The sequence below is a fragment of the Rhinatrema bivittatum genome, chromosome 14, assembly GCF_901001135.1.
Source record: "Rhinatrema bivittatum chromosome 14, aRhiBiv1.1, whole genome shotgun sequence".
Classification (NCBI taxonomy): domain Eukaryota; kingdom Metazoa; phylum Chordata; class Amphibia; order Gymnophiona; family Rhinatrematidae; genus Rhinatrema; species Rhinatrema bivittatum.
In genome coordinates this window covers 77388305-77413771 of record NC_042628.1, presented here as the reverse complement: position 1 = coordinate 77413771, position 25467 = coordinate 77388305, and the positions used below count along the sequence as shown (strand labels likewise).

The 25467-nt window shown below is 44.4% G+C and overlaps 1 protein-coding gene across 1 annotated transcript in view; it reads right to left on the bottom strand.

Moving 5' to 3' along the window:
- LOC115075937 (IgGFc-binding protein-like) overlaps window positions 1-25467 on the bottom strand; it is a 400171-nt gene that overhangs the window by 274789 nt on the left and 99915 nt on the right. The window contains exons 9-14 of the mRNA XM_029576916.1: window positions 20993-21040; window positions 20675-20716; window positions 10669-10722; window positions 8444-8494; window positions 3322-3369; window positions 1041-1094 (exon numbers count right to left, since the gene is read on the bottom strand). Of these exons, the coding sequence (XP_029432776.1) occupies window positions 1041-1094; window positions 3322-3369; window positions 8444-8494; window positions 10669-10722; window positions 20675-20716; window positions 20993-21040 (297 nt within the window). The remainder of the gene's footprint in view (window positions 1-1040; window positions 1095-3321; window positions 3370-8443; window positions 8495-10668; window positions 10723-20674; window positions 20717-20992; window positions 21041-25467) is intronic.

Sequence of the window (25467 nt, the reverse complement as noted above, 5' to 3'; positions counted from 1 at the left end):
TTTCCTTCCACCCCCCCAACCTTCCCTTCCCTTCCCCTATCTAACCGGCCCCCCAGCCCTATCTAAATCCCCCCACCTCTGTTTTATTATTTATGCCTGTCTCCGGCCCACGCCCAGCCCCTCCCCACCCATTTTTTGAAGCCCGGGGACATACATGCAAAATAGGCTCAGCACGTGCAGGAGGGGTTTTAAAGGGTTACGCACGTATGTTAAAATCTGCCCCAATATGTGCAGTCCTCCTATATTTCCAATGCTCAAACAAAAGAGCACTAAGGCCCGGATTTTAAAAAGTTTACATGCATGTCCAGCCTTACCCGTGCAGGGCCTATTTTAAAAGTCCCGGTCACGAGCGTATGTCCCGGAGCATTGGGGAGTAGGCGGAGAGTGGGCGGTCCAGGGGCGGTCTGGGGGGCAGGGCTTAGCTAGAGGCCCTCGGCACAGCAGCCATTTGCCTGCAGGGTGCCGGCGCGCACTACTTGCGCATCCCTCCAGGCAGGTGCAACAGGTAAAATAAAAATTTGAGGGGGTTAGGTTAGGGTTAGGGGGCGGGAAGGCTAGGGAAATGGGTAGGAAAGTCAGGCTAGGAGGTAGGGAAAGGTGCACCCCTTGCCTGTGCTGACCCCCGATTTTATAACAGGCGTGCACTGGCGCGTGCATGTTATAAAATTGGGCGTCCATGTGTGCACGCCGGGTAGTGCGCCCACATGGACACCCGCGCATACCTTTTAAAATCTACCCCTAAATGAATTCAGCTGATCAAATATCTGCAATTTTAAAATGCAAGTTACTTTATGAACATAAAAACTTATAATATGTTTTCAAAACTCTTCTGGAATAGAGTCTTGAATTTTCATTTATTTTCAGGAATTACCTACTTATTCAGCTGCATAAAACTCTCACAATTTGACAACAGAAGATTATCTAATTCTCATTATCATTACCTAGAGAACTCAATCAATATCGCCTTCCTTGAAAACTATCTTCTTGCAATAGGTTCTGATGAATGACCATATTTTCCATAATCAAGATTTAATACTTACTTGATTGCTCTCCAGTTGCCTTCTTTAATTGAAAGTGTTTATATAGCCATTGTTCTGAAAACAAAGCAGATTTGTTAATGTCTTTCAGACAAATTTATCAATCTTATTGACATCTAAAAATAGTTGAAGCCCGCATCTGCAAATTTAGAGATCCCGATTCCTTTTTCCAGGAAGATCCAGCCTCACAAGAGATATAAACGGGGTCATATTTTGAGATTTGTGATTAGTGTGAAGACACATGGAGGCTAATTAAAAAAGAAACCTAGAAAACAGATAACCTATTCAGCTAATGTTAGCTGGGTAAATTATCAGGGATATTCAGCATGATAAACTTCTTGCTGAATATTCTTGCATAATATTATCCAGGTATATTTATTCAGATAATTTTGAAAGCTAACCAGCTCTCTTTGAATGTCGCTAGTTAGGTTTCAAACTTATACAGGTATGTCTGGATAAATTTAACTTTACCCAGCTATATATAAAAGAATAGTATTCTGACAGCAATGTGGGCAGCCTATGCTTCCAGAACAATAACAGTGGTAAGGGGATGGGAAGGTGCCAAGTAAGATGGGAGGGTTAGGTTTGTGCTGGAGGGAGAGAAGGCGAAGAGGATAAGAACATAAGAACATGCCTATACTGGGTCAGACCAAGGGTCCATCAAGCCCAGCATCCTGTTTCCAACAGAGGCCAAAACCAGGCCACAAGAACCTGGCAATTACCCAAACACTAAGAAGATCCCATGCTACTGATGCAATTAATAACAGTGGCTATTACCTAAGTAAACTTGATTAATAGCCAGAAAGAAGAAGAGGAAAGAAAGAGTCAGTGTAGTCAGTCTACTCAGCAGGCAGAAAGGAATCACTGGCTCAGCCAGTGTCCTTCCTCCCAGCTAGGAGAGCTGGGATTGGTTGTTCCTGCCATTCTGTCAGCAAGAGATGTGGTTAGAATGAGTGCAGAGCAGACACCAGAGAGACAAGATGTCATTTTTTTCCTCTCTGCCTCACCAGTTTCGATTTTGGAGGGGAGCTCACTGTGCATATCCTGCCAGTGGATTCTAGGTATTTAGGTGCAGGAAGGATATCTTTTTGGCCTGAAACCTTTGGGAATTTTCACTCCTTGACGGAAGACCAGTGAGCCCATTCACTTGTGACAGTAGAAGTCCAGTCTAGAAAGGTTTTTGTAGAAGAAAGTTTAACTCTTTTGTTGTGAGATTTTTTTGGCCACCCTTCTTCCCTGGGAACTTGGCTGGGACAGCACGTTCCCACCCTCAGACGTTTCAACCTGAGGAGTCACCTTTCAGAAGATCTAAAGGAATCAAGTAAGAACATGGAGACCCCCATCTGGATTTCTAATAACATGGGACTAGAATACAGGACTGGGGGTTTGGGAAGATGCTGGACTGTAAGGCAGGAGGAAGGGACCCCTGACCTAGGAAAAAACTGCTGGGAGAGCTTTTAGTACACAATTTAAACCACCATGGGAAGCTCCACCAGTTTGCTAAAGGAAGGGAAACCTACCCACAGTGAAACACTCTTAACTGTACAAGAATCTACTGTAACTGCACAAGTATCTAAAGATGGACTTTATTTTGCCTTAAACTAATCAGTAAATTATTAGTGAACACCCAGTTAATCACGGCATTTCCTTTCTGGACATGCCATGGCTACAAGCACATTGTCTGGGCCACAGACGAGAATCTCACCCCATAGAAAGAATTCCCCCCTCCCCCCAGCGATCAGGAGTCGAGCTTGGGAAGGAGTCAGCTGGCAAGAGCAGCCCTGAATATTATAAATGTGATTGTGTACCCTTGAGACTAAACACGCCCAGTAAGGGTTACATAAACATGAATTCATCTGAAATAAACCGTATGCAAACTCAGGCCCCTGCACGTTGAATGCTAATTATTTTCTTTGACTCCTTAATTCCAAGATTCAAATCTGGGATTCTTCCTGAGTAAGATGCTCTTTTTTCTCTCCTAAATGCAGTCTGACAAAAAGAAAGTGAGAGAATTTCTAAAATTCTCGAGAATTAGAATCTTGAATTTTCATTTTTCTTTGGGGAATCTCCTGCTGACCTGCTCAGGCAAAAAGTTCAATCAGATTGCAATCAGCAACTATTATACTTCATCATAATGAAATAGCAAACAGGAGCTTGGTACTTGCAAGGGACAGGACAGACAACTTGACTTCAAGAAATGGTCTGATTTGAAATGCCTTCATATTTCTTCTGCTATAGCCTGGATGCTGGCCCATACTTTCTATAAATATGATTTAATGCTTACCTACATTCTCTCCAGCTGGAATCTTCACATTTATTCTGAATGTTGAGCCTGGTTTTGAAAGCAAAGTGGATAATTAACTTTAAATAAACATATCTGACATTGTAATAGCTAAGAAATGTAGGTTCTAGTGGGAAATAGTCAACAGGAAGAAGGAAGGGGAAGAGGTTATGCCTGTGATTGCTCTTCTGAACTCTGCAAGTCTCCTGCAAATTCCCCTCCCTCCCATACAAACTCTGCCCTGTGGGACCTGAGGAGAGGGATTTAACTCCTTCCTTAGCCCAGCCAAATACAGACAAGGGAGGTGATATGCACTAACAACTAGGGATGTGAATCGTTTTTCAACGATTAAAATTATCGTCCGATAATGTTTATATCGTCTTAAATCGTTATAGAACACGATACAATAGAAATTCTAACGATTTATCGTTAAAAATCGTTAAATCGTGTTAGTGCGCACTAACTCGAGTTAGTGCGCACTAACTCCCCGTTAGTGCGCACTAACTCGATTTAGTGCGCACTAACTGAAAATGATACAAATAAACACTTTCCAGGTCACTGAAGGTCAGTTAGGAATGAATATGTGTTCCTATTGGCAGGCTGCCCTCTTATCTATTGATGTTACCAAGGTTACCACTGAGGTGATGGTTGGGGGGATGGGAAATGGAACTGGAAACTAACGAACACCAACAGAAAATGAAACAAAGTGTTCACACTTCCCAGGTCAGTAAAGGTCACTTAGGAATGAATATGTATGTATGTATTCCTATTGGCTGGCTGTGCTCTTATCTATTGATGTTACCAATATGGTTGGGGGGATGTGAAATGGAAACAGTTGGAAGCTTGACAAAAAAAGTAATGTAATGATCAGCACTCACCTGACTAGAACTTGTTTGTTTATTATTTTTGTTAGCAGGCACCTGAAATGCTAGTGCATGTTGAATTTGCCAATCACTGTGCATTTTAGAAAGGTGGTCCTGGCTGGAACTGTACACAGTTCAAATATATGTAATTGATTGTTGGTAAGTGTATTTTTTAAGTAGCCACACTGGCACCAGTATGTTTACTTTTCCTCCTACTTAACTCACTAGCTCAGCTTTGTAAGAAGGGCTTCTCTGCTTGTGTATTGTTTTTGTTTGGTGTGAGGAGAGCAGAAACATCAGATCTTTATTCAATCTACTACAGTCATCTCTTACAGTACCCTATCCCTATTAATACCAGGAGTGTTGTGATCTTCCTGCACACAGTGCCCTAACCCTGATACCAGTCTGAGACAGCTCCCTCCCTGCATTACTAGTGAGAGGCTGGCTTCACAGACAGGGGGGAGCTGCCTGACCCTCACTCCTGACTTCCCCCATTTCCCAGCTAGTGAATGGTGTGTGGGTGAGGGGGGGGGAGGATGGTGAAGTCTGAGACAGCTCCCTCCCTGCATTACTAGTGAGAGGTTGGCTTCACAGACAGGGGGGGAGCTGCCTGACCCTCACTCCTGACTTCCCCCATGTCCCAGCTAGTGAATGGTGTGTGGGTGAGGGGGGGGGGGGAGGATGGTGAAGTCTGAGACAGCTCCCTCCCTGCATTACTAGTGAGAGGCTGGCTACACAGACAGGGGGGAGCTGCCTGACCCTCACTCCTGACTTCCCCCATGTCCCAGCTAGTGAATGGTGTGTGGGTGAGGGGGGGGGGAGGATGGTGAAGTCTGAGACAGCTCCCTCCCTGCATTACTAGTGAGAGGCTGGCTTCACAGACAGGGGGGAGCTGCCTGACCCTCACTCCTGACTTCCCCCATGTCCCAGCTAGTGAATGGTGTGTGGGTGAGGGGGGGGGGGAGGATGGTGAAGTCTGAGACAGCTCCCTCCCTGCATTACTAGTGAGAGGCTGGCTTCACAGACAGGAGGGAGCTGCCTGACCCTCACTCCTGACTTCCCCCATGTCCCAGCTAGTGAATGGTGTGTGGGTGAGGGGGGGGGGGAGGGTGGTGAAGTCTGAGACAGCTCCCTCCCTGCATTACTAGTGAGAGGCTGGCTTCACAGACAGGGGGGAGCTGCCTGACCCTCACTCCTGACTTCCCCCATGTCCCAGCTAGTGAATGGTGTGTGGGTGAGGGGGGGGGGGTGGATGGTGAAGTCTGAGACAGCTCCCTCCCTGCATTACTAGTGAGAGGCTGGCTTCACAGACAGGGGGGAGCTGCCTGACCCTCACTCCTGACTTCCCCCATGTCCCAGCTAGTGAATGGTGTGTGGGTGAGGGGGGGGGAGGATGGTGAAGTCTGAGACAGCTCCCTCCCTGCATTACTAGTGAGAGGCTGGCTTCACAGACAGGGGGGAGCTGCCTGACCCTCACTCCTGACTTCCCCCATGTCCCAGCTAGTGAATGGTGTGTGGGTGAGGGGGGGGGGAGGATGGTGAAGTCTGAGACAGCTCCCTCCCTGCATTACTAGTGAGAGGCTGGCTTCACAGACAGGGGGGAGCTGCCTGTCCCTCACTCCTGACTTCCCCCATGTCCCAGCTAGTGAATGGTGTGTGGGTGAGGGGGGGGGGGGTGGATGGTGAAGTCTGAGACAGCTCCCTCCCTGCATTACTAGTGAGAGGCTGGCTTCACAGACAGGGGGGAGCTGCCTGACCCTCACTCCTGACTTCCCCCATGTCCCAGCTAGTGAATGGTGTGTGGGTGAGGGGGGGGGGGAGGATGGTGAAGTCTGAGACAGCTCCCTCCCTGCATTACTAGTGAGAGGCTGGCTTCACAGACAGGGGGGAGCTGCCTGACCCTCACTCCTCCGGGGTATTGTGATCTTCCTGCACACAGTGCCCTATCCCTGATATCAGGGGTGTTGTGATCTTCTTGCATGCAGTGCCCTATCCCTATTAATACCAGGAGTGTTGTGATCTTCCTGCATGCAGTGCCCTATCCCTGATACCGGGATGTGTGCAAGAAGATCACAACACCCCCGGTATCAGGAATAGGGCACTGTGTGCAGGAAGATCACAACACCCCCAGTATCAGGAATAGGGCACTGTGTGCAGGAAGATCACAACACCCCTGGTATTAGGAATAGGGCACTGTGTGCAGGAAGATCACAACACTCCTGGTATTAATAGGGATAGGGCACTGTGTGCAGGAAGATCACAATACCCCTGGTATCAGGGTTAGGGCACAAGTTCTAGTCACATTGACTGATCACATTACTTGTTTTGTCAAGCTACCAACTGTTTCCATTTCCCATCCCCCATATACTGTCAGTAGGAAACTTGGTAACATGAATAAATAAGAGGGCAGCCAATAGGAATACATATTCATTCCTAAACTGACCTTAACTGACCTGAAAAGTGTCAAATTGTATCATTTTCAGTTAGTGCGCACTAACTCCCAGTTAGTGCGCACTAACTCCCGTTAGTGCGCACTAACTCGAGTTAGTGCGCACTAATCGGAAAAAACGATTTTTAACGATTTTTTAACTAAAAAATCGTGCCTAAGACGATTTTCTTGCCCTGCCACACGATTTCTATCGTTAAGACGATATGGAAAACGATTCACATCCCTACTAACAACAGAGCCTTCCCACTGAACGCACTACCAAGCATGCAAATGCAAGGAGGAAATTTATTTATTTATTTATTTAACATTTTTCTATACCGTCGTTTGGTGGGAACCATCACAACGGTTTACATTAAGGCACATAAAAATGAAGCTAATGTATCTTAAGTTACATAGGTGCCATTTAAGGATCGGTAACATAGTTTGTAAATAATATTAATTGGTAAGTGTGATGAGTCATGTCCAATTCTCATTGTAACAGTTTAGGTTACTAGATTACCTTTATCATTGTACTTTTGCCCTTTTTGCTGAGCTTTAAAAGAAAATGAGACTTAATCTGATTAAAAATTACACACATATTGATTTTGGTTATGTGTTTGTTGTTCAATTGTTTGTACCTGCTTTCCCTTGAGTACTATTCTCCTTTCTCTTTTTGATAAGCTAGTTTAAAAAGCCAGGTTTTTAGATTTTTTCTAAAGGTTTTGTTGTTGCTTTGTAGTCTCAACTCCGTTGGCATGGTCTTCCAAAGTTTGGGTCCTACCAAGGATAGAGCTCTTTCTCTTACTTGTGTGAGTCTTGCTGTTTTGTCTAAGATAAAAAAGGAAACCTTCTGTATAATGTGACTCCCATGGACAACATTAGAAGTAATCTCAGAGGTCATCTGACATAATGGTTAGTGTAAGGTGTGCGTGTAGCATTTGAGCCAAAGAAAAGATGCTGTAGGTGAAAGGAACAGGAGACTCCAAACCAGGCAGTCACCTAGGCAGAGCCTATCATTTCGAGCAGGGGGCTGCAAACCAGCGAAGCTAGGATTCAAATCCCTCCACCATCCCTCGTGACCTTGGGCAAGTCACTTCACTCTAGATTTCCTCAGGTACAAACTTACAGGGTCATTCATCAAATCGCGATAACTGCTGCTTGTGATTTCAAAATTCAAATAATGGAAAAGAGAGGAGTTAGGGTGGGGTTTAGGCAAAGTTGGGGGCTGTAGTGCTGCAGGCGTTAATGCATCGCATATTTATTACTGCCCGCTCTGGGGGAGATAGTGTGCAGCACGGCCGGAACCGCAGAAGGCAAAATCCCACTGCCGCGATGCAGCCAACTGCTCAGTGTCACCCCCCCTCCCCCCCCACCTACTGATAAGAGCCAGAAGAGAAAGAAGGAGAGAGGCTGAAGCTATCCTATTCCTCAGCAGAGAAGCATCTGAACGTGCAGGTGGAAAAAGCAACATTTTTATGTTGTCAATATTTGGGTAGATTTTAAATCGCCAGTGCACGTAAATCCCGGTGTTTGTGTGTGTGGCTGGTCCTTGCGTGTGCACGCACTGGGCGAATATTGGAAGATGCCCCGCCCCATACGTAAACCCCGGTATGCGAATAAGTGCCGGCCCTCATGGAAGGGGCGGGCCAGGACAGCGCCATTGTTCACTGTCCTGAAGACCCGGCTTCCAGCAAGCGCAACTTCCTGAAGTAGATAATAGTGACCTTGAGGGGTCTGAGTGTCAGCTAACTTATCCACCCTTCATCGGCATTGCTTCTTCACAATCATTTTTGGTGGCTGCCCATATTTTTCATAGATTTATCTTAATACTAACCTGTAAGGCGTCCAAATGGAAGGAAATAGAAGAATTTATGTACCAATGATTCTAAAAATAGAAAAAGATATGTTATCATAATGAAAACATATTTAATAGAGTTGTGACTGGACCCCTAGTCTGAAAATCTAGAGACCCTAATCTGATTCCATTCCCACTATTATAAATATGTTAGAATGCATGGAAAACGTCCGTGGGGATACTGACAGGGCCACATTATGTAAGGGAAGTTTGGAGTCCTGTCATTGGTTTTAGGGCAAAAGGAGTGGATTTGATCACTGCGTGAACTTCAGCAAGCCCTTCATCTCATACAGTCAAGAATAATTAATCAAAACATTTCAAAATATTGAGTTTCGCTATTCATAGAAATTACATCTGATACACATTGCAAAGGAAATACTCAGAATCTAACAGTTACTGTTACTGCCAGTCACTTCACTATTAAAATAAATGAGTGAATTTTCAAAGGGTTACAGGTGGGTTGCACATGTGAAAATAGCATATTCACATTTAAATAGCATGTAGATGCATACAGTATATGCTCTTTTATAAACCCTGAGGGTATGAGCATACTCTCAGTATCAGCATTGGAAGTAGTGTTAACAGGGAAAACATGCTGTGTAACATTCGGGGGAGGGAGTTCATCAATACGCATGCAATTTGCTACAGCGTAAGAGGTATATGCACAAATGTTATTGAATTGCCAAACACTTTTACACCTGCTAATTGAGCCATGCCATTGAAATGAAACTCGTCTTTTGTCCCCTCCTTTATTACTCAAGTAAAATGTGTACAATTTGGGGAACAGTGAAGATCAGCTAACCAGCTCAAGCAGACTGCAGTCAGTATGTTGAAAAGAAACCATTGCTTGCAGATCACCAAATGACACAGAGCTTCCCCCAGTTAACCATCATAACCTCAAGAGGTAATGCAATGAGAAAATGTATTCATCTTTCATTAGAAGTGCTTTTGCTATGGCTTGGATGACTGGCATGCCATATTTTCTCTAAATGTGGCTTAATGCTCAACTGTATCCATTCCTGCTGGGCCTAGTATTCAAACTGGAGTGGATAATGTATTCAAATATAACAGAAAATGGAGGTTCTGAGGAACTATATTCAAAAGACTTAGCTAAAAGTGCTTTTTACTTGATTTGGGGATTTTTCTTGATTTTGGGGTTACCTTGGTTTTTGAATTGCTAACGTGGTGCTATTAAAGTGGAAGCTTTCCTATTCGTTGAAGTAGTAGTAGATATATCTGGAGCCAGAATAGAAACTGCTGCCACTCGCTCTTCCTATGAGAGTGAGCATAGGATGACTCGTAGATAAATAAAGTGAACACCAATGAACATGATCCATTTACATTATAAATTTTCAGGGCTCATGTGCTAGTCTTCATTGCTTGACTGAGACTCTGCCATGACTGACAGGCCTGCCAAAACCACCATCTTTCCTCTAGCTGATTTTCCCAAGATAATATTTGGACCTGCAGGAATATCTCTGGAATGTTCTCCCGACAGTTCTGATTAGAAGTCTCGCATTTTTGTAAATCATTGTATGTGTGAAATTTCAGGTTCTACACATTAGTGATGGATCCAATGTGAGCTACACGTGAGCAGTGATATTACTTCATCATGTTCTCTCTAACTTAAATGGTGTTCTCTCTTTTCTTGCAATCATGAGACTAACTTGGACCCTGGAAAGGTTACTAGTGTTGTTGCAGGTGTCAGAGATGGATATCTTTTTTCCTGGTATTCCGGAAAGGAAGTTTGTGGGCTCCAGGGTGCATCATTGCCTACTGAAGGACCCAGAGGGACCATCTGTGTTTTGTAAGATGGTGCCAAACAACATCTATTAGGATTTTTTTCATAGCACAGCCCTCTTGTCCACTCTGGCAGATTTTGTGTAGAGTTTGAACCTTATTTTCAGTTGGCGTGTCTGTCTGTATGAATGGTGCACTGAGGTGGTAGTTGCTATGTAGAATTTTTTTCATGTACTCACCAAAGTTTAAATTTGTGTCCATTGTATGCCCACTTCTTGCATCTTTGTCCTTTCTGCCTGTGCACGAGCTGTGACTCTTTCCATTCTATGATTTGCCACACTCATGGTGTTCCTTGCTACTCTTCCATATTGCACACAAAAGAAAGATCTCTACTATTTGTGTGCAGAATAAGTTTTCTTCCTGATGCTAATACATCCTTTTCTATCTTATGACTTAATGCTCACCTGGAACCTGTGTAGTTGGAGTCTTTCCATGGAAATTTCCCCATTGCCACCACCCTGAAATCAAAGAGGATATAGTAACTGATCAAGATATTTTTAATCTTTCTTCCATATAAAAGGGATGAGAGCCCATATCCACGAAACTGGAACTTTCCAATTCCAATCCTTCTCCTACCAGCCAACCAGTCAGGAGCCACAAAGCATGGAAAGCCATATTATCTGATCGATTCTGCAGAGTCCTGCAACTGTCTGCAGGCCACATGGAGACAAACCAAGCAATGTGTGAAGCTTAATAAGTCATATAGAGAGCAATTTTCAGAACGATTTTTATAGTTAAACAGGAGTTTGCTAGCAGGAAAAAAAACCCTCTGAAAAGCAACCCCCCCCCCCCCCCAAGCAGGTAAGAACATAAGAAATTGCCATACTGGGTCAGACCAAGGGTCCTTCAAGCCCAGCATCCTGTTTCCAACAGAGGCCAAACCAGGCCACAAGAACCTGGCAAGTACCCAAACACCAAGAAGATCCCATGCTATTGATGCAATTAATAGCAGTGGCTATTCCCTAAGTAAACTTGATTAATAGCCGTTAATGGACTCCTCCTCCAAGAACTTATCCAATCCTTTTTTAAACCCAGCTACACTAACTGCACTAACCACATCCTCTGGCAACAAATTCCAGAGTTTAATTGTGCGTTGAGTGAAAAAGAACTTTCTCCGATTAGTCTTAAATGTGCCACATGCTAACTTCATGGAGTACCCCCTAGTCCTTCTATTATCCGGAAGAGTAAATAACCGATTCACATCTACTTGTTCAAGACCTCTCATGATCTTAAAGACCTCTATCATATCCCCCCTCATCCGTATCTTCTCCAAGATATCTTCAGCCTTTCCTCATAGGGGAGCTGTTCCATTCCCTTTATCATTTTGGTTTCCCTACTCTGTACCTTCTCCATCGCGACTATATCTTTTTTGAGATGCAGCAACCAGAATTGTACACAGTATTCAAGGTGCAGTCTCACCATGGAGTGATACAGAGGCATTATGACATTTTCTGTTTTAATAACCATTCCCTTCCTAATAATTCCTAACATTATGTTTGCTTTTTTGACTGCTGCAGCACACTGAGCCAATGATTTCAAAGTATTATCCACTATTATGCCTAGATCTTTTTCCCGGGTGGTAGCTCTTAATATGGAACCTAACATCATGAAACTACTGCAAGGGTTATCTTTCCCTATATGCAAAACTTTGCACTTGTCCACATTAAATATCATCTGTCATTTGGATCCCAATCTTCCAGTCTCGCAAGGTCCTCCTTTAATTTATCACAATCTGCTTTTAATTTAACTACTCTGAATAATTTTGTATCATCCACAAATTTGAAAACCCCACTCGTATTCCTTTCCAGATCATTTATAAAGATATTGAAAAGCACCAGTCCAAGTACAGATCCCTGAGGCACTCCTCTGTTTACTCTTTTCCACTGAGAAAATTGACCATTTAATCCGACTCTCTGCTTTTTGTCTTTTAGCCAGTTTGTAATCCACAAAACGACATCACCTCCTATCCCATGACTTTTTAAAGTTTTCTTAGAAGCCTCTCATGAGGGACTTTGTCAAACGCCTTCTCAAAAATTCAAATACACTACATCTACTAGTTCACCATTATCCACATGTTTATTAACCCCTTCAAAAAAATAAAGCAGATTTGTTAGGCAAGACATGCCTTGGGTAAAGCCATGCTGACTTTGTTCCATTAAACCATGTCTTTCTATATGTTCTGTGATTTTGATGTTTAGAACACTTTCCATTATTTTTCCTGGCACTGAAGTCAGGCTAACCGGTCTGTAGTTTCCCGGATTGCCCCTGGAGCCCTTTTTAAATATTGGGGTTACATTTGCTATCCTCCAGTCTTTAGGTACAATGGATGATTTTAATGATAGGTTACAAATTTTTACTAATGGTCTGAAATTTCATTTTTTAGTTCCTTCAGAACTCTGGGGTGTATACCATCCGGTCCAGGTGATTTACTACTCTTCAGTTTGTCAATCAGGTCTACCACATCTTCTAGGTTCACCGTGATTTGATTCAGTGCATCTGAATCATTACCCATGAAAACCTTCTCCAGTTCGGGTACCTCCCCAACATCCTCTTCAGTAAACACCGAAGCAAAAAAATTATTAAATCTTTCTGCGATGGTCTTATCTTCTCTAAGTGCCCCTTTATCCCCTCAATCATCTAATGGTCAAACTGACTCCCTCACAGGCTTTCTGCTTCAGATATATTTTTAAAAGTTTTTACTGTGAGTTTGTGCCTCTACGGCCAACTTCTTTTCAAATTCTCTCTTAGCCTGTCTTATCAATGTCTTACATTTAACTTGCCAACGTTTGTACATTATCCTATTTTCTTCTGTTGGATCCTTCTTCCAATTTTTGAATGAAGATCTTTTGGCTAAAATAGCTTCTTTCATCTCCCCTTTTAACCATGCCGGTAATCGTTTTGCCCTCTTTCCACCTTTCCTAATGTGTGGAATACATCTGGACTGTGCTTCTACAATGGTATTTTTTAACAATGACCACGCCTCTTGCACACTTTTTACTTTTGTAGCTGCTCCTTTCAGTTTTTTTTTAACAAAGTTTCCCTTTTGAAAGTTTAGCACGAGGGCCGTGGATTTGCATACTGTTCCTCTTCCAGTCATTAATTCAAATTTGATCATATTATGATCACTATTGCCAAGCGGCCCCACCACCATTACCTCTCTCACCAAACTCTGTGCTCCACTGAGAATTAGATCTAAAATAGCTCACTCTCTCGTCGGTTCCTGAACCAATTGCTCCATAAAGCTATCATTTATTTTATGCAGGAATGTTATCTTTCTAGCGTGTCCCGATGATACATTTACCCAGTCAATATTGGGGTAATTGAGGTCTCCCATTATTACCTCACTACCAATTTGGTTAGCTTCCCTAATTTCTCTTAGCATTTCACTGTCCATCTCACCATCTTGACAAGGTAGATGGTAGTATACTCCTATCACTATAGTCTTCCCCGACACACAAGGGATTTCTACCCATAAAGATTCAATTTTGCATTTAGTCTCATGCAGGATGTTTATCCTGTTGGACTCTATGCCATCCCGGACATAAAATGCCACACCGCCTCCCAGGTTCTCCTCTCTGTCATTGTGATATAATTTGTACCCCGGTATGGCACTGTCCCATTGGTTATCCTCCTTCCACCATGTCTCTGAGATGCCAATTAAGTCTATGTCATCATTCTTTGCCAGAGGATGCAGTTAGTGCAGTTGGTATAGCTGTGTTTAAAAAAATATTGGATAAGTTCTTGGAGGAGAAGTCCATTACCTGCTATTAAGTTCACTTAGAGAATAGCCACTGCCATTAGCAATGGTTACATGGAATAGACTTAGTTTCTGGGTACTTGCCAGGTTCTTATGGCCTGGATTGGCCACTATTGGAAACAGGTTGCTGGGCTCGATGGACCCTTGGTCCAGTATGGCATGTTCTTGTGTTATTGGTAAATGTTAACCGATATTACTGAAACTGCATTTTGGGCTGTGATAGCCTGTGAACTCTGACTATCCTTTATAATTTTGTAAATATTTATTACTGGTATCCTCTGAAATAAAAGTGGAATATATATTAGAGATGATCTGGTTTTATATACAGGGGAAACTTCACCACAAACCAGTGGGATTGTAAGGGACAGGATTACAGAAAACAGATCTAAATGGTAAAAGCCTTCCTGTCCAGCTCAGAAAAAGCTTTGCCTCTCCTGCCTCTGGGCCTGGTCTAGTGTACCATCCATTCAACCCAGTCCCACAGTTTTGCACCCTAATTCAAGAGGCTGATACTCGACCCACACATGTGCCAGATCTGCTCACATTTTATATGCCCTTCTGGGAGGGGCTACATTGAAAAAACTGACCATAAGAACATAAGAACCATTCAGTCCTATTTCTTATATTTTAACCAGTTACCAATCCATAGTAAAACATTGCTTCCTATTCCATGACATTTTAGTTTTAGGAAGTATTTCATGAGGGACTTTTTTCAAATGCCTTCTGAAAATCCAAATATATTATATTGATCAACTCACTTTTGTTCACCTGGTTATTTACATCTTCAAAGAATTCAAATAGGCATGACCTCTCTTTGTTAATTCCATGCTGGCTCTTCCCTATTATTCATATGACCAATACGTTTGCTCTTTACAAAAATTTCCATCATTTTACCCAGTACTGACATCAGACTCACCAGTCTGTAAGTTATTTGATTCATTCTTGGAGGCTTTTTTGAAAATTTGCTGCCCTCCAGACCTCAGAGTAGAATGGTAAATTGCATATTACAACTAGCAGGTCAGCAACTTCATATTTGAGTTCCTTTAGAACTCTGGGGTGAATACCATCAGGTCCCAGTGATTCGTTACTATTTAGTTAATCAGTTTGCTCTAGGAAATCTTCTAGATTCACACTGATTTGTTTCATTTCCTCTGAATCATCACATACAAAGAATTGTTCAGGTGTAAGTATCTTCCCAATATCCTCCACAGTAAACACTGAAGCAAAGAATGCATTTAGATTTTCTGCTGTGAGTTTATGCTCCCTGTGTACTTCTTTTAATCCCAGTCATCTAATGTCACAAATGAATCCTCCTCTGGTTTCTTGTTTTTAATTTACTTCAAAAAGTTTTTATTATTAGTCTTTACCTTTTTTGGCAAGTCTTTCTGCAAATTCTCTCTTGGGCTGCTTTATTAACATTTGACATCTAATTTGGCAGTGCTTATGTGCCTTCTTTTTTCCTCATTAGATCTTAATTTCCAGGATTTGATTCCTTTTCAGGGCACAATCTAGCCATACTGGCAGATGCTTGGTTTTCTTTTAACCTTTTTAATTTGTGGAATACATTTGATCCATGTTGTGAACCCCGCCACAACCACTCACCCGGCAGATGCCGTTCTCCATCTGCTTCCACGGTCCTGCCAGGCAGGCCACATCGGGAAACTTCAGCCCGGCCCCCCACCGATGACATCACGGGTTAGGGCTATAAAAGCCCACTTCCTGCTTCCCTTCCTTGCCTTGGCAACAGGTCAGCTCGTGTGGGTAGCTAGTTGCTTGTTCCTGAGTTCCTGCTTCCATTCTGTGTTCCAGCTTGTTCCAGTTCCTGTGGTCCTGCTTGTTCTTGCCTCCGTTCCTGTGTTCCTGCTTGTTCCAGTTCCAGTGTTCCTGCTCCTGTGGTCCAACTCCTCTTCCAGTTCCTGTCTTCAGTTGACTCCTCGGCTCTGACCTCAGCTTGTATCCTGATTCTCCTGTCTTCTGCCCGTCCTGACCTCTGGCGTGATCTCTGGTTCCTGCTTGTCTTCAGCCTGCCCTGACTTCTGGCCTGGTTTACTGTGTTGCACCGTTGCTACCCACCTTGACTCCTGGACCGTCTTTGTTCTTCCAGATCTCTGCCAGCCTTGACTCAGACCGCCTACTGGACTTATTCTGCCAAGAGACCTTCACCTAAGCCCTGCCGGCCCCAGCACCCAAGGGCTCAACCTGCAGGGAACAAGGGCTGGTGAAGGTGAAGCTCCAGTCTGGTCTCCTGGTCCTGCACCACCTCCCGGCTAAGAGTACCATTAGAGGGCCTCCCCTCGGTGGATTCATCTGCTCTCTAGCCGGCTCAAGGGTCGACAAACCCAACAGTTTGCCAAGGCCATGAACCCGGCGGATCATTACGGGCATGGCTCAGCGTTTGCAGCAGCAGCAGCATTGCCTGGATGTATTAGCTGCTACCATTGAGTGGCTGGCTACCCGCCTGAACTCCACCCCACAGGCTGTGGCACTGCCTCTGCCTCCAGTTCCTGTGCCGATGCCTTCGACATCTCTGCATCTACCAGCACCATCCCGCTACACTGGAGATCCCAAGCAGTGTCCTTACCAGCACAATATGCTGACTCCATTGACATCTTCTCCAAAGAGAAATCCAAAAGGCTACCAGAGCACCGGCCTTTTGATTGTGCTGTTGACCTGTTCCCTGGCTATACTCCTCCCAGAGGCTGAGTTTATCCTCTGTCCTTACTCTAGACGTAAGCCATGACTCAGTATGTCCAAGACAACCTTGAGAGGGGGTTCATCTGGCTTTCAACTTCTCTGGCCAGAGCTGGATTCTTATTCGTGGCTAAGAAGGATGGCTCCCCGAGGCCATGTATCGATTACCAGGGCCTTAACACCATTATCCGCCGCGACCAGTATCCCCTTCCATTTATTCCTGAACTCCTGGATCGCTTGCAAGGAGCCAAGATCTTCATGAAACTTGATCTTCGAGGGGGCATATAACTTTGTATGAATAAAGCCTGGCGATGAATGGAAGACCGCCTTTAATACCCGCAACAGGCATTATGAGTATTTGGTAATGCCCTTCGAATTATGCAATGCTTCAGCGGTTTTCCAAAACCTCATGAATGAGGTCTTCCAGGACATGCTCCACTCATGCGTAATTGTTTAACTGGATGATGTCCTCGTTTACTCCAAGGACCTTCCTTCCCATAGCCAAGAGGTATGACGAGTGCTTCAACGCCTTTGGGAACATCACCTATACGCGATGCTTGAGAAGCGCCTCTTTGAGCAGGAGTCTCTCCCTTTCCTAGTTTACGTTGTATCCACCACTTGTTTTCATATGGACCCAGAGAAAGTTGCGAGTATTAGAGACTGGCCCCATCCCGTGGGAATTCGAGCCCTTCAGCGTTTGCATGGCTTTGCCAATTTCTACCGGCACTTCATTCCCCGTTACTCACACATTTTAGTTCTGCTCACCATGCTCACCAGAAAGGGAGCCAATGCCAGAGATTGGCCACCAGAGGTGCTGAATGCTTTTGAGGAATTAAAACAAGCCTTTCTCCAAGACTCCTGCTTATGACACCCTGATCCTTCCCTACCATTTTTGGTGGAAGTGGACGCCTCGGACTCTGCCATTGGAGCTGTGCTCAGCTAGTTCTCACCCAGTGGGGTGCTCCTACCTGGGAAATTTTCCTCCTCAGAAAGAAACTATGGTATCAGGGATAAAGAACTGCTTGCCATAAAAATGGCCTTTGAGGAGTGGCGACAGTGGCTGGAGAGGACCCAACATTCAATAACCATATACACAGACCACAAGAACTTGGAGTACTTGTGCTGGACTCAGTGGCTGAATCCCTGGCAGGCACACTGGTCCCTGTTCTTCAGCTGGATCAACTTCTCTCTCCAATACCACCCAGCTTCAAAGAATATCCGAGCAGACGCTCTTTCTTGCACTTCTGAGTCTGAGGATACTCCCGTGGTACCTCAATACATCCTGGATCCAGCTCAGATCCATCTTACCACTACCAATGTACTCCCTACAGGCAAGACAGTAGTGCCACTTCGTCTCAGGAAGAAGGTCTTATCTTGGGCCCATGACTTTTTGACTGCTGGTCACCCTGGCAAAGCTCGCACTTTAGAACTATTGACTCACTATTATTGGAGGCCCCACGTTAATTGAGACGTCCAAGCCTATGCTAGTTCTTGCCCAACGTGCACCTGACAGAAACCGCTTCCTGGCTGCTCCTGGGGGCTTTTGCAACCACTCCCTATGCCTGAGGAGCCGTGGACCCACATTTCCACGGACTTCATGGTGGATTTACTAGTATCTGAATGAAAGCAAGTTATTTGGGGAACCATCGATAGAATTTTGAAAATGGCCCACTTTGTGGCTCTCCCGAAACTGCCTACGGCACCTGAACTTGCCCATCTATTTGCCAAACACATCTTTCATTTGAATGGTCTACCCCAACATATAGCCTCAGACCATGGCTCACAGTTTACCTCCAAGCACTGGTGTGCCCTCTGCAAAACGTTCGGAGTCAAACTGGACTTTACATCAACATTTTGCCCGCAAGAAAATGGCCAAGCAGAGCGGACCAATCGCATGTTGAAAGGCTACCTCCGTTTATTTGTAGGTCACCGACAAGATGACTGGGCATCCCTCCTGCCTTGGGTGGAGTTTTTGTTTAACCATCACGTCCATTCCACGACTGAGGCATCTCCATTCCAGATTGTCTCTGGGAAGCAACCAACTCTGCCGTTGCCGTTACCCTTGGCTGTACCTTCACCAGCAGCCCAACTTATGGTTCATCAACTTCATGCCCTTTGGAACTCCACTCAGACTCACCTTCAGCAAGCGGCCGAGTCCGCCATGAAGAGTGCAGACAAACACCGTGGCAGGCCCTACTCTTTAAACCTGGGGACCGAGTGTGGGTGAGCACTCGTCACATCCATTTAAGAGTACCCTCTATGTGCTTGGCACCCAAGTACATCGGACCCTTCACTGTGTCGCTTAGGACCAGTCTCATATTGTCTGTACTTGCCCCCAGCCTAAAAATTCACAATACCTTTCATGTATCACTGTTGAAGCCTATAATCCTGTCGGCATTCCACTGGAAACCTCTCGAACCCCTGGATGTGGTTGCTGACGAGGGCCCCATCTACCAAGTCCAAGACATACTAGACGTCAGGAACTACCATAAATGTTGGGAGTATCTGATCTCCTGGCAGGGCTTTGGCCCGGAGGAAAGCTCCTGGGAACCCACCTCCAACATCTTAGTTAAGTCTCTCCTCCTTCAGTACCATCATGAGCACCCAGACAAGCCTGGTCCTTCTTGGAGGGGGCATAAGGGGGGGGTATTGTTGGGAACCCCAGCAGTGGACTGCTGCGACCGGGTCTCCCCAACTCACCCGGCAGACGTCTGCCTCTGTCCGCTTCCGCGATTCTGACGGGCAGGCCACATTGGGCCTTTGCCGCAGCATTCTCCGCACGAGTGAGACGCCGCCGACACCCTCCTGGACTCCTCCTCCCTAGGCGTGCGCATTTAAAGGGGCCGCGGCAGGAAATTTCGACCCGGCCCCCAATGATGACATCACAGGCTAGGGCTATAAAAGCCCACTTCCTGCTTCCTTTCCTTGCCTTGGCAACAGGTCAGCACGTTTGAGTAGCTAGTTGCTTGTTCCTGCGTACCTGCTTCCCTTCCTTGCCTTGGCAACAGGTCAGCTCGTGTGAGTAGCTAGGTGCTTGTTCCTGAGTACCTGCTTCCATTCCTGTGTTCCAGCTTGTTCCAGTTCCTGTGGTCCTGCTTGTTCCTGCCTCCATTCCTGTGTTCCTGCTTGTTCCAGTTCCAGTGTTCCTGCTCCTCTGATCCCGCTCCTCTTCCAGTTCCTGTCTTCGGTTCACTCCTCAGATCTGACTCAGCTTGGTATCCTGATTCTCCTGTCTTCTGCCCATCCTGACCTCTGGCGTGTTCTCTGGTTCCTGCTTGTCTTCAGCCTTCCCTGACTTCTGGCCTGGTTTACCATGTTATACCGCTGCTGTCTGCCTCGACTCTTGGACCATCTCTGTTCTTCCGGATCTCTGCCAGCCTCGACTCGGACAGCCTACTGGTCTGTCTCTGCTAGGAGACCTTTGCCTAAGTCCTGCCGGCCCCGGCACCCAAGGGGTCAACCTGCGGGGAATGAGGGCTGGTAAAGGTGAAGCTCCAGTCCGGTCTCCTGGTCTTGCACCTCCTCCCGGCTAAGAGTACCATTAGAGGCCTCCCCTCTGTGGATCCATCTGTTCTCAAGCCGGCTCAAAGGCCCGCAAACCCAACAATCCAGGCTTCCAAGACGGTATTTTTAAACAGCCTTTATGCCTCACTCAGACTTTTATCCCCTATAACTGCTCAGTTTAGTATCCTTATAACTCATTTCTTCATTTATCATAATCTCCCTTTTTAAAGTTATATGTTACTGCAATAGTTTTATTTTCTCTCCAGTGATTATTTCAGATTTGATTGCACTATAATCACTATTGCCAAGTGGTTCCACCACTTCTTGCAATGTTCCAATGAGAAGCAGATCTAACATAGCTCCTTTCCCTCTAGTCAGCATTGCCTTCCTTAAGCACTACTTTTCACAGTAGTCTTTAGTGTTGACCATATATTACATTAATTTGTTTTAATACTAACCTTTAACTCTTCCAGTTGGAAAGAATTTACGTAGCCATGTTTCTGAAAGAAAAACAGATAGGTTACTGCAATAAAGACATATTTTGCATCTTAATTCAATATTTATAAATCTTTTCCAGCTAAGTATTGATTTATTTGGGGATATTCAACAGGATAAACATTCTGCTGAATATCTTGTGCGAGTAAGCCATAAAACTCTTATCCACCTAACTCACTTAGCCAGATATCTTTGAGCCCTTAGCATTCTTCCATCAGTATTGCCTTTGCTATCATCTGGATGGCAGTCCATATATTCTAAAAATGTAATTCAATGCTCACCCATATCCACTCCAGGAGGCGGCTTCTGAAAAACCATTGATTTTGTTCCTGATTCAGAAAATAAAATGGACAATTTAGTTATATTTAAACATATCTGACATTTTGATTCCTAGAAAATAAAGCTTCTGATGGGTTCTACTCAACAGAGACGGGAATATGTGCTGTAAACCACAGCCCTGCAGTTAAAAATTGTTCCACTCTCTTTTTTTAATCCTCTTTGGGGTCAAAATTTAATTGAGAATTCTTAGGAGGCTTCCCTGCACCTCATAAGAGTTTATACAAAAAACACAGGAAATGGGGTGGGAGAGACTGAACTGAGAATACGTTGATATAATACAAACAAGAAATTGGCTTGTGTGGAATTACAAATCTGATTGAAAGAATTTTAGCTGAAAGAAAGTGATTTTAGTCTATTTACTAGCCACAAATTGTTTAGCCATGGGAAGAGAACAGAAGTGTTGCTACCAAGCCTCTAGGCTGACAGCACTTCAATTAATATGTATCCACTTGTAACTTTTATGTCTGCAAATCTTATAGCTAATTTTCAAAAGAAATTACATGATACACTGTGAGTCTCCTGCTAGTACCTGACACCATTTCCAAACTCCTGGCTGATATCATAAACTGTTCACTATCTCGGGGAATCTTTCCAGATGACCTTAAACTGGCCTCTCTTAAAACTCTCCTAAAGAAACCGAATTTGGATCCAAAAGATCCCAATAACTTCTGCCCTATTTCCAATCTTCCTTTTATAGCCAAGATTATGGAAAAATTAGTCAACTCGCAACTTTCCAATTACATTGAAGATCACAAAAGCCCTTTACAACCCTGAAATGTATTGGCTTAATGGCTCCCTTAAATTCCACCAAGCCAAGAGACCCTCAAGACACCAATATCATGCAACCATGCAAACCTTCTCGCACAAAACCACTAAACTGGCCTCCACCAGAGCTCATCTACTCTCAGTATCTGGGCCAACTCTTTGGAACACAATGCCAGTAGATCTACGCCAAGAGGTCTGCCATACAACATTCAAACGAAAACTCAAAACATGGCTCTTCACTAAGGCATTCACATAGTACTCATCACCAAAATATACTCGCAACACAATCCTATTGCTGACTGTATTCTCTCCCCTCCCACACAATTTTTTTCCTCCGGCACCTCCTCTCAGCTCACCTTCAGACCCCCTTAACTCCCCTCCATTAGTCCCTCTCCTCTGTCCCACAATGCTCCACCTTCCCACGTCCCTGCTCCTGACAGATCCCCTAGCTCTAACTTTATGGTCTCGCATTTGATGACTATCTCTCATTGTCGCTACTATCTTGTAAATGCACCTTTTTGTTACTATTTATATAACCACACCAATGTATTTTTGTGTAAATAGATCCTTGCAACCTATTCTATATTACCACTCCAATGTATTCTTTGTAAATAGATCCTTGCAACCTATGCAATTCTTCTTTCCCCTCCCATATGCAACCCATGTAATTCCCCTCTCCCCTCCCTTATGCAACCTATTTCTATTCTTTCCCCTCCCCTATGCAACCTATGCAATTCCTCTTCCCCTCCTCCTCCCCCCTCTCCCTCTTCCCCCTTTCTTTCCTTCCTACTTCTGCCCCTAAACATTTCTCGTAATGTTATCTCTGTTTTCCAATAACTTCTACTTAAGTTTCATTATTAAGCCTCGTTACTAATTTTATAGTTCTTAATCACTGTTTTCTTATAAGTTCTATGTAAAGCCCTTGTTTGCTGATTTTGAAGTTTTACTGTAAACCGAGCTGATGTTACTTTATGAAGTTCGGTATATAAAAGCCACAAAATACTGTACCCCACCCAATACGGGTTCCGCAAGGCTTTAAGCGCCGAAACCCTAATCATATCTCTGACAGATCACCTCATCATGGGCCTGGACAAAGGACAATCCTTTTTACTGATTCTAGTTGACCTTCTGGCGGCTTTCGATACTGTAAACCATTCCATCCTCCTCAACCAGCTGTTGGACATTGGAATAACAGGAACTGTATTTACATGGTTCAAAACATTCCTCAATAACAGAGGTTACAAGGTCAGAATCAACAATAAAGTATCCCCCCGCTGCAACTCCTCACTAGGAGTTCCTCAAGGCTCCTCCCTATCCCCAATCTTTTCAACATTTACCTTCTTCCACTATGCCAGCTGTTAACTCACCTTAAACTAAAGCACTTCCTACACGCCGACGATTGCAAATCTTGATCCTCATCAAAGAATCCATTACCAAAACACTCAAGCATTGGGAAAATTGCCTCCGAGAGATTAACAGTCTCCTCACTAGTTTAAACCTAATACTAAATTCAGCTAAGACTGAACTCCTCCTCATCTCCCCGGAAAACAGTAATACCACACAAAGTACACCATCTAATATATTCATCACCCAAGCAAGAGACCTAGGAGTATTAATCGACAACCGCCTGAACTTAAAAACATTCAACCACCACACAACCAAGGACTGCTTTTACAAACTGTAGGTACTAAAAAGAATTAAACCCCTCTTTCACTTTCAAGACTTCAGAACTGTCCTCCAAGCCGTAATTTTCTCCAAGATAGACTATTGTAACTCTATCTTGCTAGGTCTCCCTTCCTCCGCCAACAAACCTCTTCAGATGCTCCAAAACGCGACAGCCAGAATCCTGACAAACACTAGAAGAAGAGACCACATCTCTCCTATCCTTCAAAATTTACACTGGCTGCCAATACATTTCAGAATTCTCCACAAGTCCATTACCACCATCCATAAATCCATCCATAATCAAGCCCCTCTTAATCTTCAAATCCTGCTCAGACTACATACCTCATCCAGACCCATCAGAGAAGCCTACAGAGGATCACTGCATGTCCCCCAAACCAAATCTACACATCACCTAGCATTCAGAGACTGGACCTTCTCTATAGCAGGACCTTCTATATGGAATGCCATTCCCCCTGATCTCAGACAGGAACCATGCTTACTAACATTCAGAAAAAGGCTTAAGACTTGGCTTTTTAAACAAGCCTTTCCCGAACCTAACTGAAGGACCGCAATAACTATTGAGTGACTTTCAGCACAATGTAAATAATTGCTCATCCTACTGTTAAGTTACTCTAGTTTTGTCTTCTTCTTCCCCTAGTTCTAGCACCCTTGTTTTATTGTAACCTTTTTGCTCCTCTTCACTTGTTTAATGTTCAAGGCTTTTTACACCCACTGTTAACTGTAAACCGGCATGATGTGATTGTATCATGAATGCTGGTATAGAAAAGCTCTAAGGGAGGAGGAATAGCCTAGTGGTTACAGCAGTAGGCTATGAACCAGGAGACCAGGGTTTGAGCCCCACTGTTGCTCTTTGTGACCTTGGGCAAGTCACTTTACCCTCCATTGCCTCAAGTACAAACTTAGATTGTAAGCCTTCTGGGGATAGGGAAAATACCTACAGTACCTGAATATAAACTGATGTGATATCTCAGAATGAATGTCATATATAAATAAAATAAATAAATCCTTTTGGGCCTGGAGAAATCACTTTCATGCCATGATGACGATGGAAGGATTGGCTTCTCGTGGTGCCCCACGTCGACGTGAAACCTCTGAAGAAACATGTATCCAATGGTATCCATTCACAAAATCTACCGCCCACTCCGGTCCAGCCTGCACCTAACCCTGAAGAGGAAGATGAACCTATGCAATTAGGCCATAGCCATCTGACCACCAAGGAAAGGTGCTTCCGTAAAAAGATGAGTCTGTGCATATATTGCGGGAAGACTGGCCATGCAGTTCAAACCTGCCCTATCTGTCCGGGAAACACGCAGACCTAAGATCCGCTGGAGGACTCTTCCTAGATCTAACTGCTCCTTCTCCTCCACTGACTTTTCCTGTCTCTATCATCTCTGGGCCTCTCCAGTTCGCCACCCAAGCCCTGGTTGACTCAGGTACAGGTGGGAACTTTATTCTCAAAAGATTGGTTGAACATCTACGACTCCCTACTGAGCCAGTACCCACACTGCTGCTCCTCTTGTCCATTCATGGTGAGCCCTTGCCTGGAGATGTAACAACTACCACACAGCCTGTCTGTCTACGTATGGGATCCTTGCATAAGGAGACCATCACGTTCCTGGTTCTCGAAAAAGCCATCTACCCCATTGTGCTTGGCATACCCTGGCTACAGGATCATTCTCCACAATTTAATCACAATGGGGCCCTGACTGCCATGACAGATGTCTAAAAAAAATAACTCCCTTGCCATGCATGGCTACTACTTCTGCTCCTCCTGGTCTACCACCTCATTACGCTTCTTTTCAAGTCGTATTCTCAAAGCAAACTGCAGATGTACTTCCACCGCATAGATCCTTTGACTGTGCCATCAATTTAAAGCCCAATTCTGAACCACCCAGAGGAAAGGTTTATCCATTCTCCTTATCTGAGACTGAGGCCATGTCAGCTTATATCCAAGAGAATCTGCAGA